General features: G+C 39.3%; 1 protein-coding gene across 1 annotated transcript in view; it reads right to left on the bottom strand.

Moving 5' to 3' along the window:
- The window catches only part of DCK (deoxycytidine kinase), a 31,251-nt gene that overhangs the window by 13,611 nt on the left and 1,341 nt on the right, over positions 1-16,299 (bottom strand). The window contains exon 2 of the mRNA XM_009206967.2: positions 13,041-13,156. Coding sequence (XP_009205231.1) covers positions 13,041-13,156 — 116 coding nt within the window. The remainder of the gene's footprint in view (positions 1-13,040; positions 13,157-16,299) is intronic.

Below are 16,299 nucleotides of genomic sequence, written 5' to 3'. Positions count from 1 at the left end.
TTTCAAGAACGACTTATTGGGCCAGAGCAGTGGCTCACACCTGTAATCCCAGCACTTTGGGAGGCCAAGATGGGTGGATCACTTGAGGTCAGGAGTTCAAGACCAGCCTGACCAACATGGTGAAACCCCATGTCTACTAAAATTACAAAAATTAGCCAGGTGTGGTGGCACACACCTGTAATCCCAGCTCCAGCTACTTGGGAGGCTGAGGCAAGAAAATCGCTTGAACCTGGGAGGCAGAGGTTGCAGTGAGCCAAGATCACACCACTGCACTTCAGCCTGAGCAACAGAACGAGACTCCGTCTCAAAAAAAAAAAAATGAATGACTTATTAAAAGTAAAAAATATGCTGTTGTGTCATAAATAAGTATGGTTTACACCTTCTTTATCACAGTTACTAGTTTTTCAGTGGCTTACCAGCGGTAAGAAGTGTTGGATAAAAGTAAAATAGTATTGGTAATGCATATGTTAATTAGCTTGGTTTAACCATTCCACAATGTAGACATATTTTAAAACATCATGTTGTATACCATAAATATAATTTTTATATTATATATAATTTACATATGAATATAAAATTAAATATAATTTTAATCTGTAAATTTAAAAATATCTTTTTAAATTAAAAGTAAAATAGTACTTCACAATTAGTAACAGTGATCCTCCAAAAGAATTCAGCTCAATGAAAAAAAAGAGACAGCTTCCTAGCAGTCTGCATATCTCAAAAATAAGCTAAAAGGAAACAATTAAATCAAAGCTTTGGGCCTAAATAATAACATAAATCACCATATAAAGTACATTATTATTATTTTAAAAAACATTCCATACCAAGATTGCTAATAATCTGAGTGGTATGTTTTAAAGATCATTCTTACCAAGAGTGATTTGGAGAAGGGAGAGATTACGTAATCTTCTTTGGTGCTTTGCCTCTTACTATTTTGCCAAAATTAGTGGTACCTTATCAATTGTATAGCAACATTTCGGCCACTAGGTGGCAGGTTAAAAAAAAAAAAAAAAAGCTGAACCAGCAAAAGCTAAGCATATGGATGCACAATAAGTTGCTAAAGGAAGAGATCAGAGGTACCAAAGGCCCAATTCTTCCAAATCTACAAATGCCAAGAAGTGTGATGAAATGAGAACATCCAAAGTAGGACTGACCTTGCCAAGGTCTGAAAACAGTCACTTCTCATCACTAAGAGCATTCTAGGAAAAACTGACATTTGAATAGTGGGTGGTTCATACTATAACCTCAAGGAATAGATCAAGGATGAATCTGGGGAAGGACTACTGGATGAAGAAATAAAATCTCACTTCTTGAGTTTAGTGGAAGAAAATATCCAAAGATACAGGGAAGCCACCCACCCAACCATCCTCATATTCCACCACTCTATCTCAGAAATACTATCCCCACAGTGTGAAACTGCTTACAGAAGCACAGAGAATTAATAATGTAGCAGTCCCCAATACACACAAAACAGCTGAGGCCACCTTCCAAGAATGTGCACCAGACTCCAACAAAGGTAATCAAATTGTAACATCATGAAGATATGACCAGATTACAATAAACTGTCTGATAAAAGAATATGTTAATAATAATAGGATCACCTGCATGCTAGTTATAAAGAATGGCCAGTTTGGCATTCTGACTCTAGTATATGGAAAGAAAACGCCCCATTCCATAAACATGGATATCAGATTCAGAAAGCCATTAAGTCTTAAAATGAAGACAAATGTATTAATGCATCATAATCTGATGACATAGTCTGATTAACATGATTTAACTAATTCCTCTGGGCTCTGATTCCAAGCTCAACAGACAACCTTATTATAAATTGTCTTGTCTTGTATATGAAAGCAATGTTTTTCAACTTCTCTGCAATCTAACTAAAGGGTTCAATATACTCCCAACGGTAACAGTGATTCACTAGGGTGATGACTTTTAACTAGGAGGCATCCCACATATTTGAACCTCCAAGGGATTGTTATTTTAAAAAGCACTCAAATCCTTGAGATTCTTTCTTGTGTGTGCAAATTGTGGAATACATGAGAAATTTTGTACATGTACATAATGTGCAGTAATCAAATCAAGGTATTCAGGGTGTCCATCACCAGAGTACAATATATTTTTGCATTCTACTCTGCTGTAAAACACTGAATTATTTCTTCAAGCTTCCTGTATGTCTGTATACTTTAACTCACTCCTCTTCATCTTCCCCCTCCCCTCCACCTACCCTTCCCAGTTACTGTTATCTATTTTTCCACACTCTATCTCAAGTGTTCAAATTGCTTAGCTCCCAGAGATTCTTATGACTTCCTTCCACTGGTTGAGAATTATGAACCAAATAAAGAATAAACTGATCTAAATTCAATTACCTTAGTGATTACATTTCTTTCTGCAAATTAAAATTTTTGGCATTTTGGTTTTATATATCAGTTTCCGTGCCCTTGGTTAATGTGAGGCATGCTGAGAGTCAAATGACAAATGTGTCAGCAGACCTTAAATGGAGGTCACCTAGTCCAATACCCTGTTTAAGAATACCCTCTATTTTCCAACACTGGTTTAATCTGGTTAGTTTCTAATACCTGAGGATAACTGCACTGACAGCTGACCCCAGAAATAAAAGGAAAAAGAGTTGCTTTTAGAACTTAAGTCTCTCCTTTCAAAAGGTAAGCAAACTTGAGTAGGCACTTCAGCAAAAAACTATATAAAAAATGCAGTGAGAGAAGACAGATGGCCCAGACGAAAATGGGCAAAAGGACCCAAGTGGGCACTTCACAAAAATCAAAATGCCTAATAAACATATGAAAAGGAACACAGCCTCATTAGCAAGCGGGGAAATACAAATTAAACAAAAAAATAGTAAACACTCAGCAGAATGACAAAAATGAGAAAGCCAGACACTACTAAATGCTGGCAAAGACATGGATTAATGAGAGCTTGATTACACTGTGGGGAGAGAAAACTGGAAAGCCAGTTGGGAAAACAGGCATCATAACATTCCTAGTAATTTTACTTCTTATTCCTACGGAAACTTTTGCATGTATGCAAGTGAATTTACGTTCAGAGCAATGCTGTTTACATGAGCAACTAAACTGGAAATCATTCAAAAATCAATTAAAGGTATAAAATGAACAAACAGTGATATACGAATAAAATTAAATACTATAGGCCCCACATAGTGGCTCACGCCTGTAATCCCAACACTCTGGGAGGCCAAGATGGGCAGATCGCTTGAACCCAGGAGTTTGAAACCAGCCTGGGTAACATGGCAAAACCCCATCTCTATAAAAAATACAAAAATTAGCCAAGCGTGGTGGCACACAGGTGTGGTGGCCTATGGTGCTAGCTACTCTGGAGGCTGAGGAGGGAGGATCACCCGAGCCTGGGGAGGTTGAGGCTGCAGTGAACCATGGCTGTGCCACTGCACTTTACCTGGGCAACTGAGTGAAATCCTGTCTCAAAAAAACAGTATTTTTAAAAAACAAAATTCAATACTATATAGCTGAAAATAAACAAGCTATAGCTGCATATAACAATATGGACAAATTTCATAAATGTATTAAGTAAAAGAAGCGAGAAGAAAAAATACAAACAATGTAATTCCATTTATATAACTTCAAAAACAGACAAAACTAAATTATACTTAGAAGTACGTTCATGTATGCTCAATTTTTAGGAAGCAGGAAAATTATTATCACAAAAGAATGGGATTGATTACCCCTAGCAGAGTAGTAACACAGGAAAGAAGATATTGTGATTGGAGAAGACAAACAGGGATTTCTGGAACGATAATGTTGTACTTCTTGACCTGGATAATGGTTATAAAGATGTCAACTTTAAAACTGTTCTTCAAACTGTACATTAGCTATCACCCACTTTTCTACAGATACATCATAATGCCAAAAATGTTTTTAAAAAGAAGCAAATAAACAAATTTACCCACTTTAAAATTCTACTGTAGACTAACCTTGCCTTTCCCCAAAAATCAGATGTAAAACATCAATTTCTTAAGATAATGAGGTCTATATGGGAAGAAAGCCCCTTTAAGATTCAGTTCTGGATATCCTAAGGATTGTAACATCATGTACTAAGGATTGTAACGTCATGTGTACTGAATTAGGCCCTAGGTCTAAAGTTAGCTATGCCTGGCAAACAGAAGGTGTATGAAAAAATATTTTTGATTATTCAAAACCATATATTCTCAAAGTCCATGGAATATCTTGCTAGTGATTCCTCTTTGCATATGTGATTTACATTGTAAATATTCAATTATTATTCCCAGAATTCCTTATACCAACGGCTAAATTTTTTTTAAACTTTTTTTTCCATTTTCTGTCCTCCTCTGATCAAAGTAACTTGCTAGCATACATTTCCATTTTTAAGGTTTCTGCCTTACTGTTTTCAATTTCTTTTTTCTTTTAGACAGGGTCTTGCTGTCACCCAGGCTGGGGTACAGTGGCATGAGCAGGGCTCACTACAGTCTCAATTTCTTGGGCTCAAGCAATCCTACAACCTCAGCCTTCCAAGTAGCTGTAACCCCAAGTGCAGGCTACCACACCTAGCTAATTTTTAAATTTTTTGTAGAGATGGGGTCGCCCTATGCTGCCCATGCTGGTCTCGAACTCCTGGGCTCAAGCGATCCTCCAGCCTCAGTCTCCCAAAGTGCTGGGATTGGCTGCTCTGCCAATGGAGCAGCCATTCTTTATTGCTTTACCTTCCTAATAAACTTGCTGTCACTTAAAAAAAAAAAAAAAAAAGTTCTGGGATTACATGCATAAGCCACCACACCTGGCCTTGCTTTCAATTTCAATTCTCATTTCTCCAGAAATAAAAATCTTAGCAATGTCTCTCTCACACATACAACCATACATTTTAGTATAAAAAAGTGGAACTGTACTGTCATTCTCTTTCTTCCTCATTTGCAGCGCAGAATAGAAAAAAGCTAGGAAATTAAAACTTGTGCCCAGAGTGAAAGTCTGGCAAGAATGAAAGTAAAAAGAAATGAGAGTAAATGACAAAAGGCTTAAAAGGTAAAACTCAGTTACTGAATAGTACTTTTTCTTTTTCTTTTTCTTTTTTTTTTTTTTTTTTTGAGATGGAGTCTTACCTCTGTTACCCAGGTTGGAGTGTAATAGCGTGATCTCGGCTCACTGCAACCTCCCAGGTTCAAGCAATTCTCTGGCCTCAGCCTCCCAAATAGCTAGGATTACAGGCGCCCACCACCATGCCCAGCTAATTTTTGTATGTTTAGTAGAGACGGGGTTTCACCATGTTGGCCAGGCTGGTCTCGAACTCCTGACCTCAGGCGATCTGCCTGCCTCAGCCTCCCAAAGTGCTGGGATTACAGACATGAGCCACCACGCCTGGCCTTATTTGCTTGTTTTTAAACAAAACGTGAAAAGACACTGAAAGGCCGGGCGCGGTGGTTCATGCCTGTAATCCCAGCATTTTGGGAGACTGAGGCAGGCAGATCACCTGAGGTTGGGAGTTCAAGACCAGCCTGACCAACATGGAGAAACCCCGTCTCTACTAAAAATACAAAAAAAAACTAGCCAGGCACAGTGGCCCATGCTTGCAATCCCAGCTACTCCGGAGGCAGAGGCAGGAGAATTGCTTGAACCTGGGAGGCGGACATTGTGGTGAGCCGAGATCGAGCCATTGCACTCCAGCCTGAGCAACAAAAGTGAAACTCCATCTCAAAAAAAAAAAAATTAGAAAAGACACTGAAGGAATTTAATTTGCTATTAGATTTTTTTAAACTTTATTTAACTTTTTAAAAACTTTTAGATTCCCGGGCAAGATGGCCGAATAGGAACAGCTCTGGTCTGCAGCTCCCAGTGACACCAATGCAGAACACGGGTGATTTCTGCATTTCCAACTGAAGTACCCAATTCATCTCACTGGGACTGGTTATACAGTGGGTGCAGCCCACGGAGGGCAAGCAGAAGCAGGATGGGGCATCGCCTCACCTGGGAAGTGCAAGGGGTGGGGGAACTCCCTCCCCTAGCCAAGGGAAGCCTTGAGGGATGGTGCTATCCAGCCCAGATACTAGGCTTTTCCCAGAGTCTTCAAAACCCGCAGATCAGGAGATTCCCTCGGGTGCCTACACCACAAGGGCCCTGGTTTTCAAGCACAAAACTGGGCGGCCATTTGGGCAGACATGGAGCTAGCTGCAGGAGTTTTTTTTCATACTCCAGTGGCGCCTGGAATGCCAGTGACACAGAACCATTTACTCTCCTAGAAAGGGGGCTGAAGTCAGGGAGCCTAGTGGTCTTGCTCAACAGATCCCACCCCCACGGAGCCCAGCAAGCTAAGATCCACTGGCTTGAAATTCTCACTGCCAGCACAGCAGTCTCAAGTTGACGTGGGACGCTCCACTTCGTGGGGGGAGGGGCGTCCGCTCTTACTGAGGCTTCAGTAGGTGGTTTTCCCCTCACAGTGTAAACAAAACCACCTGGAAGTTTGAGCTGGGCGGAGCCCACCACAACTTGGCAAAGCCCTGTAGCCAGACTGCCTCTCTAGACTCCTCCTTTCTGGGCAGGGCATCTCTGAAAGAAAGGCAGCAGCCCCAGTGAGGGACTTATAGATCAAACTCCCATCTCCCTGGGACAGAGCACCTGGGGAAAGGGGCAGCTGTGGGTGCAGCCTCAGCGGACTTGAACATTCCTGCTTGCTGGCTCTGAAGAGAGCAGTGGAATTCCCAGAGCAGCGCTCGAGCTCTACTAAGGGACAGGCAGCATCCTCAAGAGGGTCCATGACTCCCGTGCCTCCTGACTAGGACACACCTCCCAGCAGGGATCGGCAGACACCTCATACAGGAGAGCTCCGGCTGGCATCAGGCAGGTGCCCCTCTGGGACAAAGCTTCCAGAGGAAGGAGCAGGCAGCAATCTTTGCTGTTCTGCAGCCTCCGCTGGTGATACTCAGGCAAACAGGATCTGGAGTGGACCTCCAGCAAACTCCAGCAGACCTGCAGCAGAGAGGCCTGTTAGAAGGAAACTAACAAACAAAAAGCAATAGCATCAACATTAACAAAAAGGACAATCACGCAAAATCCCCATCTGAGGTTCACCAACATCAAAGACCAAAGGTAGATAAATCCACAAAGATAAGGAAAAGCCAGTGCGAAAAGGCTAAAAATTTCAAAAACCAGAATGTTTTTTCTCCTCCAAAGGACCACAACTCCTCACCAGCAAGAGAACAAAGCTGGACGGAGAATAAGTGTGATGAATTGACAGAAGTAGGCTTCAGAAGGTGGGTTAAAACAAACTCCACTGAGCTAAAGGAGCATGTTCTGACCCAATGCAAGGAACTAAGAACCTTGATAAATGGCTACAGGAACTGCTAACTAGAATAACCAGTTTACAGAAGAACATAAATGACCTGATGGAGCTGAAAAACACAGCATGAGAACTTAGTGAAGCATACACAAGTGTCAATAGCCAAATCGATTAAGTGGAAAAAAGAATATCAGAGATTGAAGATAAACTGAATAAAAATAAAGCGTGACAATAAGATTAGAGAAAACAGAATGAAAAGAAACAAAGTCTCCCAAAAAATATGGGACCATGTGAAAAGACCAAACCTAGTTTGACTGGTGTACCTGAAACTGACGGGGAGAGTGGAACCAAGCTGGAAAACACACTTCAGGATTATTATCCAGGAGAACTTTCCCAACCTAGCAATTCAGGCCAACATTCAAATTCAGGAAATATAGAGAACATCACAAAGATGCTCCCTGAGAATAGCAACCCCAGGACACATAATCGTCAGATTCACCAAGATTAAAATGAAGGAAAAAATGTCAAGGGCAGTCAGAGAGAAAGGTTAGGTTACCCACAAAGGGAAGCCCATCAGACTAACAGTGGATCTCTCTGCAGAAACCCTACATGCCAGAAGAGAGTGTAGACTAACATTCAACATTCTTAAGGAAAAGAATTTTCAACCCAGAATTTCATATCCAGTCAAACTAAGCTTCACAAGTGAAGGAGAAATAAAATCCGTTACAGACAAGCAAATGCTGAGGGATTTTGTCACTACCACGCCTGCCTTACAAGAGCTCCTGAAGGAAGCATTAAATATGGAAAGGAAAAACCAGTACCAGCCACTGCAAAAACATACCAAAATGTAAAGACAACTGACACTATGAAGAAACTGCATCAACTAATGGGCAAAATAACCAGCTAGCATCATAATAACAGGATCAAATTCACACATAACAATATTAACCTTAAATGTAAATGGGCTAAATAGCCCAATTGAAAGACACAGACTGGCAAATTAGATAGAGTCAAGACCCATCAGTGTGCAGTCTTCAGGAGTCACATCTCACATGCAAAGACACAGAAAGGCTATAAAGGGATGGAGGGAGATTTACCAAGCTAATGGAAAGCAAAAAAAAAAGGGGGCTGCAATCGTAATCTCTGATAAAACAGACTTTAAATCAAGAAAGATGAAAAAAGACAAAGAAGGGCATTACATAATGGTAAAGGGATCAATGCAACAAGAAGAGCTAACTATCCTAAATATATATGCACCCAATACAGGAGCACCTAGATTCATAATGCAAGTTCTTAGAAACCTACAAAGAGACTTAGACTTCCACATAATAACAGTGGGAGACTTTAACAACCCACTGTCAATATTAGGTCAACAAGACAGAAAATTAACAAGGATATTCAGGACTTGAACTCAGCTGTGGACCAAGCGGACCTAAAAGACATCTATAGAACTCCCTACCCAAATCAACAGAATATACATTCTTCTTAGTAACACAATGCACTTACCCTAAAATTGACCACATAATTGGAAGTAAAACATTCCTCAGCAAATGCAAAAGAATGGAAATCATAACAGTCTGTCAGACCACACTGCAATCAAATTAGAACTCAGGATTAAGAAACTCACTCAAAACTGCACAACTACATGGAAACTGAACAACCTGCTCCTCAATGACTACTGGGTAAATAACAAAATTAGGGCAGAAATAAATAAGTTATTTGAAACCAATGAGAACAAAGACGTAATGTACCACAATCTCTGGGACACAGCTAAAGTAGTGTTTAGAGGGAAATTTATAGCACTAAATGCCCACGAGAAAGCAGGAAAGATCTAAAATCGACACCCTAACATCACAATTAAAAGAACTAGAGAAGCAAGAGCAAACAAATTCAAAACCTAGCAGAAGACAAGAAATAACTAAGATCAGAGCAGAACTGAAGGAGATAGAGACATGAAAAACTCTTAAAAAAAAAAAAATCAATGAATCCAGGAGCTGGTTCTTCGAAAAGATTAACAAAATAGATAGACCACTAGACAGACTAATAAAGAAGAAAAGAGGGAAGAATCAAATAGACACAATAAAGGATCACCACTGATCCCACAGAAATACAAACTACCATGAGAGAACACTATAAACACCTCCACGCAAATAAGCTAGAAAATCTAGAAGAAATGGATAAATTCCTGGACATATATGCCCTCCCAAGATTACACCAAGTAGAATTCAAATCCCTGAATAGGCCAATAACAAGTTCTGAAATTGAGGCAGTAATATGCTACCAACCAAAAAAAGCCCAGGACCAGAGAGATTCACAGCTGAATTCTACCAGAGGTACAAAGAGGAGGTGGTACCATTCCTTCTGAAACTATTCCAAACAACAGAAAAAGAGGGACTCCTCCCTAACTAATTTTTTGAGGCCAGCATCATCCTAACACAAAAACCTGGCAGAGACACAACAAAAAAAGAAAATTTCAGGCCAATATCCCTGATAAACATTGATGCGAAAATCCTCAATAAAATACTGGCAAACCGAATCCAGCAGCACATTAAAAAGCTTATTCATCACAATTAAGTCAGCTTCATCCCTGGGATGCAGGGCTGGTTCAACATATGCAAATCAATTAACGTAATCCATCACATAAACAGAACCAGTGACAAAAACCGCATGATTATCTCAATAGATGCAGAAAAGGCCTTCGACAAAATTCAACATCCCTTCATGCTAAAAACTCTCAATAAACTAGGTATTGATGAAACATATCTCAAAATAATAAGAGCTATTTATGACAAACCCACAACCAATACCATTCCCTTTGAAAACCGGCACAAGACAAGGATGCCGTCTCTCACCTCTCCTATTCAATATAGTATTGGAAGGTCTGGCCAGGGCAATCAGGCAAGAGAAAGAAATAAAGGTATTCAAATAGGAAGAGGGGAAGTCAAATTATCTCTGTTTGCAGATGACATGATTGTATATTTAGAAAATCCCATCGTCTCAGCCCCAAAACCCCTTATGGTGATAAGCAACTTCAGTAAAGTCTCAGGATACAAAATCAATGGACAAAAATCACAAGCATTCCCATACACCAATAATAGACAGAGAGCCAAATCATGAGTGAATTCCCATTCACAATTGTTTTACAAAGAGAATAAAATACCTAGGAATACAACTTACAATGGATGTGAAGGACCTCTTCAAGGAGAACTACAAACCACTGCTCAAGGAAATAAGAGAGGACACAAACAAATGGAAAAACATTCCACGCTCATAGATAGGAAAAATCAATATCATGAAAATGGCCATACTGCCCAAAGTAATTTATAGATTCAATGCTATTCCCATCAAGCTACCATTGACTTTCTTCACAGAATTAGAAAAAACTGCCTTAAATTTAATATGGAACCAAAAAAGAGCCCATATAGCCAAGACAATCCTAAGCAAATAGAACAAAGCTTGAGGCATCACACTACCTGACTTCAAACTATACTACAAGGCTACAGTAACCAAAATGGCATGGTACTGGTACCAAAACAGATATATAGACCAAAATATAGAACACAGCCCTCAGAAATACCACCATACATCTACAGCCATCTGATCTTTGACAAATCTGACAAAAACAAGCAATGGGAAAAGGATTCCCTATTTAATAAATGGTGTTGGGAAAACTGGCTAGCCATATGCAAAAAACTGAAACTGGACCCCTTCCTTACACCTTATACAAAAATTAACTCAAGATGGATTAAAGATTTAATCATAAGACCTAAAATCATAAAAACGCTAGAAGAAAACATACGCAGTACCATTCAGGACAGAGGCATGGGCAAAGACTTCATGACTAAAATACCAAAAGCAGTGGTAACAAAAGTCAAAATTGACAAATGAGATCTAATTAAACTAAAGAGCTTCTGCACAGCAAAAGAAACTATCATCCAAGTAAACAGGCAACCTACAAAATGGGAGAAAATTTTTGCAATCTACCCATCGGACAAAGGGCTAATATCCAGAATCTACAAAGAACTCAAACAAATTTACAGAAAAAAAAAAACAAGAAAAACCATCAAAAAGTGGGTGAAGGATATGAACAGACACTTTTCAAAAGAAGATATTTATGCAGCCAATAAACATATGAAAAAAAGCTCATCATCACTGGTCATTAGAGAAATGCAAATCAAGACCACAATGAGATACCATCTCACACCAGTTAGAATAGTGATCATTAAAAAGTCAGGAAACAAGAGATGTTGGAGAGGATATGGAGAAATAGGAATGCTTTTACACCGTTAGTGGGAGTGTAAATTAGTCCAACCACTGTGGAAGACAGTGTGGCGATTCCTCAAGGATCTAGAACCAGAAATACCATTTGACCCAGCAATCCCATTACCGGGTATATACCCAAAGGATTATAAATCATTCTGCCATAAAGACACATGGAGACGTATGTTTAATGCAGCACTATTCACAATAGCAAAGACTGGGAACCAACTGAAATGCCCATCAATGATTGACTGGATAAAGAAAATGTGGCACATATACACTAAGGGACACTATGCAGCCCTAAAAAAAGAATGAGTTCATGTCCTTTGCAGGGACATGGATGAAGCTGGAAACCATCATTCTCAGCAAGCTAACACATGAACAGGAAACCAAACACCACATGTTCTAACTTGTAAGTGGGAGTTGAACAATGAGAACACATGGGCACAGGGAGGGGAACATCACACACCAGGGGTCGGTGGGGTGGGAGGCAAGGGGAGGGATAGCACTAGGAGAAATACCTAATGTAGATGACGGGCTGATGGGTGCAGCAAACCACCATGGCACGTGTATACCTATGTAACAAACCTGCACATTCTGCACATGTATCCCAGAACTTAAAGTATAACAAAAAAAAAAAAAAAGAAATTTTTATGAAAAAGAAAACTTTAAACTTTACTTGTGCATAAATCTTGAATGCACAGCTTGATAAATTTTACTTTCCTTTTTTTTTTTTTTTTGAGACAGTGTGTCATTCTGTCACCCAGGCTGGAGCACAGTGGTGCCATCTGAGCTCACTGCAACCTCTGCCACCTGGGTTCAAGAAATTCTCCTACCTCAGCTTTACGAGTAGGTGGGATTCAGGTATCCACCACCACATTTGGCTAAGTTTTGTATTTTTAGTAGAGATGGCATTTCGCCATGTTAAACAGGCTAGTCTTGAACTCCTCACCTAAAGTGATCCACCCGCCTCAGCCTCCCAAAATGCTGGGATTACAAGCGTGAGCCACCAACCCCGGCCTCAATGAATGTTTATACCTACAGTCACCCCTCAGTATCCTCAAGAATTGATTCCAGGTTCCACACAGATACCAACATCCATAGATGTTCAAGTCCTTTATGTAAAATAGTGCAATATCTGCATATACCCTGTGCACATCCTCCCAAATAGCATAAATCATCTCTAGATTACTTATAATACTTAATACAATGTAAATGCTATATGAACAGTAATCCTGTATTATTTTCATTATTTTTTATTTTTGTATTGTTTATTTTTTTCTGAATATTTTCTATTAATGACTGGTTGAATCCCCAGATCCGAAACCCACTGATATGGAGAGCCAACTGTATATATATCCATGTAACTACCACCTAGATGAAGATACAGACCTAAAGTGAGATTTGAAAAGTTTTATTGAAAAAGAAAAAAGCCAAGAGATTAAGTACTACTGCTCCTCTAAACCAAAAGGCTTTTATCTACTTAAATTTTATTTTCATACCTCAAATTCATCTTGAGTACTTTGAACATTGCACCATCTGGCAACAGGTTCAGGAACCACTTCCCAATCTTCACACACTTGTTTAAGGATATTCACAAATGTTGACTTCCCTGCAGCTGTTGTGAGGAAAGATAAAATTGAGGAAGAAAAGTTGTCAGGAAAAAAAGATGTTAAATAGTCATTAGCTTTTGCAAGATTTACAATAGTGAGCAACACAAAAAACCCAAAACATTCAATTTTCTCAACTTTATATTTCTTTAAAAGAAAATTAAAAGGCCCCCCTGCCCAATTTCATTAAGCACATTTGTTTTTTATTATGTTTAGTTTAACAATACATTATATTTAGTAGTAGGGACAGTCTTGACCTAGAAGTAATACTCCTAATGGCCACCACACCCTTTATATCTGAAGTCACCAAATGTGGTTGTATCAGACATCTCTGGTTAGCATAATGTTCTCTCTCTTTCCCTGTGTGCGTGCACACACACACACAGATGAACATATAAATAACTTCATATACTTATAAGCAAAGCTTCCTCTTCCTTATAAATTAGATCCATGGAGAGTAGAAAGAACTTACCTTTGGCTTGCAGAACTATATTTAAATCTAGGACATTAGACAGGGCAATAGAAAGGAAGAAAAACCTGTAAGAACTCTAAAGAATCATACACAGAGAAAAAAAAGGAGTGAGGCAGTAAATAAGAAGGTGACACAGAGAGACAGTTCAGAAGAAAAACACAAAGTAAATTGGATCCAGAGGAGAGGAGAAAAACGTTTAAAGATAAACTGGATGACAATTAGATTTAATCATGGGCAAAACACTGGCCACCAAAATTTAGTATGGAGAGCATAAGCTTAGGGACTGTATGGCATTTAGAAGAATGTTAAGTGGAAGTGGAAGCATATAGAAAGAACACCTCACATTCACTAAGCTAGATGGAAGAGGGAAAGGAGAACATGATATTCAGAAAGAGCACTCAAGGAACAAATCAAAAAATTAGGCATCCACCAGAGTCGGAAAGCACTTAAGGCTAGAGCATTCAACTTTCTTCTGACACTGCTTACAAGCAGAAAAATTCATATGGTCATACTTAAAAAGTCTAAGAGTAAAAACGGTTACATTTAGTTGAACCAGAGTAATAACAGTTAGCTAGAGCTGCCAATCAGACTAACACGTCTAGTTCCTTAACTTTTTGGGGGGAAGTGGGAGCTAGAAAATAAGCTAATTATTAAATTAATTTTCTATGAAGGCAAAGGAGAAAAAGAACCAAAGACACTGATATTAATACTTTTAAAAGTCATGGAAACTAACAGAATTCCTAATGCCAAGCAGGCGTTATAATGCTGAAAGTCATTCTGAACAGACTACTAAAATGAGAAGCAGGTAAGTCCTCCATCCATCTAACATAAGGGAACATTTGAATACACAGAACATAAGAAGATGGGTTATATAAATATAAAACTAAAACGACCAAGTTCAAATTCTAGGAAGAATAGAGGAATTGCAAAATAGTTTACGCACAGCTTAACAATTTGTGCATTTATTGCTTATTTGGATCTGACAAATAAGGTGAAGAGGACATGAACAAAAGTGCAAGACCAATAATAAACAGTAACTAACACAGTCTCAGTGTCAGGGAGACGAAAAATAGCAAGGAACATGCTCCATCTAAACACCAATTGCTGTCATACAGAAATGCAGGCCTGGTGTTAACAGATCTTCAGATTTTTCAAAAGCCAATAATTTAACTGTTTATGGGAAATCTCAAAATGTTTTCAAGTTAGCAACAAATTTAATTTATTTTTCTTTAGACACAGGGTCTCACTCTGTACCCCAGGCTGTAGGGCAGTGGCACAACCACAGCTCGTGGCAGCCTCAAAGTATAGGTCTCAAGAGATCCTCCAACTCAGCCTCCTGAGTAGCTAGGACTAAAGGTGCATGCTACCACAACTGGTCTTTTTTTTTTTTTTTTTTTTTTTTTCTTAGAGACTAGTTCTCTCTATGTTGCCATGCTGGTCTCAGACTCTTGGACTCAAGCAATCCTCCCGCCTCAGCCTCCCAAAGGACGGAGATTACAAGCCTGAGCCACTGGGCACTAAAATTTTTTTTCAACCTGTGCAGGCCAATATTGTGCAATTGCGGCTATCAGTTTGCAACTCCTTTCAGTGTAGGTAAAGGCGAAATCAATGAAGAATTTTAAGCAGGGGATAACACATGAGATTTGCATACAAAAAGACCGCTGCAGAAGTAGTTAAGAGAAACTGGAGATGGGATGAAATATTAGGAAATTATTTCAGCTGCTGAGAAGATTAAAGATGCTTTGAGGAAAGATTTCTAAATATGATGCTACCTAACTGGATTAGAGAGAGGGAAAGTGGATGAAGGTATTGTGGTATTGATCCGAGGGGTTATTCATTCAACTTTACTTTTTTGTTTTGTTGTTGTGTTTTTAACAGAGTCTTGCTCTGTCACCCAGGCTGGAGTGCAGTAGTGTGAGCATGGCTCACTGTGGCCTTGACCTTTGGGCTCAAGCAATCCTCCTGCCTTAGCCTCCTGAGTAGCTGGGACCACAGGCACACCAGCACATGCAGCTAATTTTTTAATTTTTTTTTGGAGATGAGTTCTCACTATGTTGCCCAGGCTGGTCTCAAACTCCTGGATTCAAGTGATCCTCTTGCCTAAGTCTCCCAAAATCCTGGGATTACAAGTATAAGCCACCACGCCCTGCCTCAAATTTACTTTTCAGATGGCTTTGTTCAGCCACTTTCTCCTGTCTTTATATATGGTCTTCTTTATTCAGTAAGCAACTGTCAGGGGTTCCATACTAGTAAACATGCACCGTCAAATAACTTACATTGCTAAGTATATTATATGGTCTTTCTACTGGTGCCTTAATTATGGAGCAATGAAATAAGAAGTCCTCTTTGAGAATGTATTTTTTTCTATTGATTTGAATACTAAGCATCTGCCTGCCTTGTCTTTTTCAAGAAGGTACAGTGCTTTGAATGTGGTAAGAATTTTTAAAAATTTGCTGTATGCATGAATGACCAGCACCCAACCTGGAGCTAAAAAAATTTAAAAAAAAAAAAAAAATCTATCAAAACAGGAAGTTTCAGGGGTAGGTTTCCTGAGGTTGGAAATACAGAAGAATCGGACGTTGGTGTGTATCTTGCAAAATGACAGGCATGGCCTAGTCTGCACCCCATCTGAGTTAACAGAAACGTTAGTGGTCTTCGAATCATAATCCAGTGTTTACT

Source organism: Papio anubis, chromosome 3 (assembly GCF_008728515.1).
Source record: "Papio anubis isolate 15944 chromosome 3, Panubis1.0, whole genome shotgun sequence".
Classification (NCBI taxonomy): Eukaryota; Metazoa; Chordata; class Mammalia; order Primates; family Cercopithecidae; genus Papio; species Papio anubis.
Note: the sequence above shows the minus strand (reverse complement) of the source record. Positions and strands in the feature narration are given on the sequence as shown.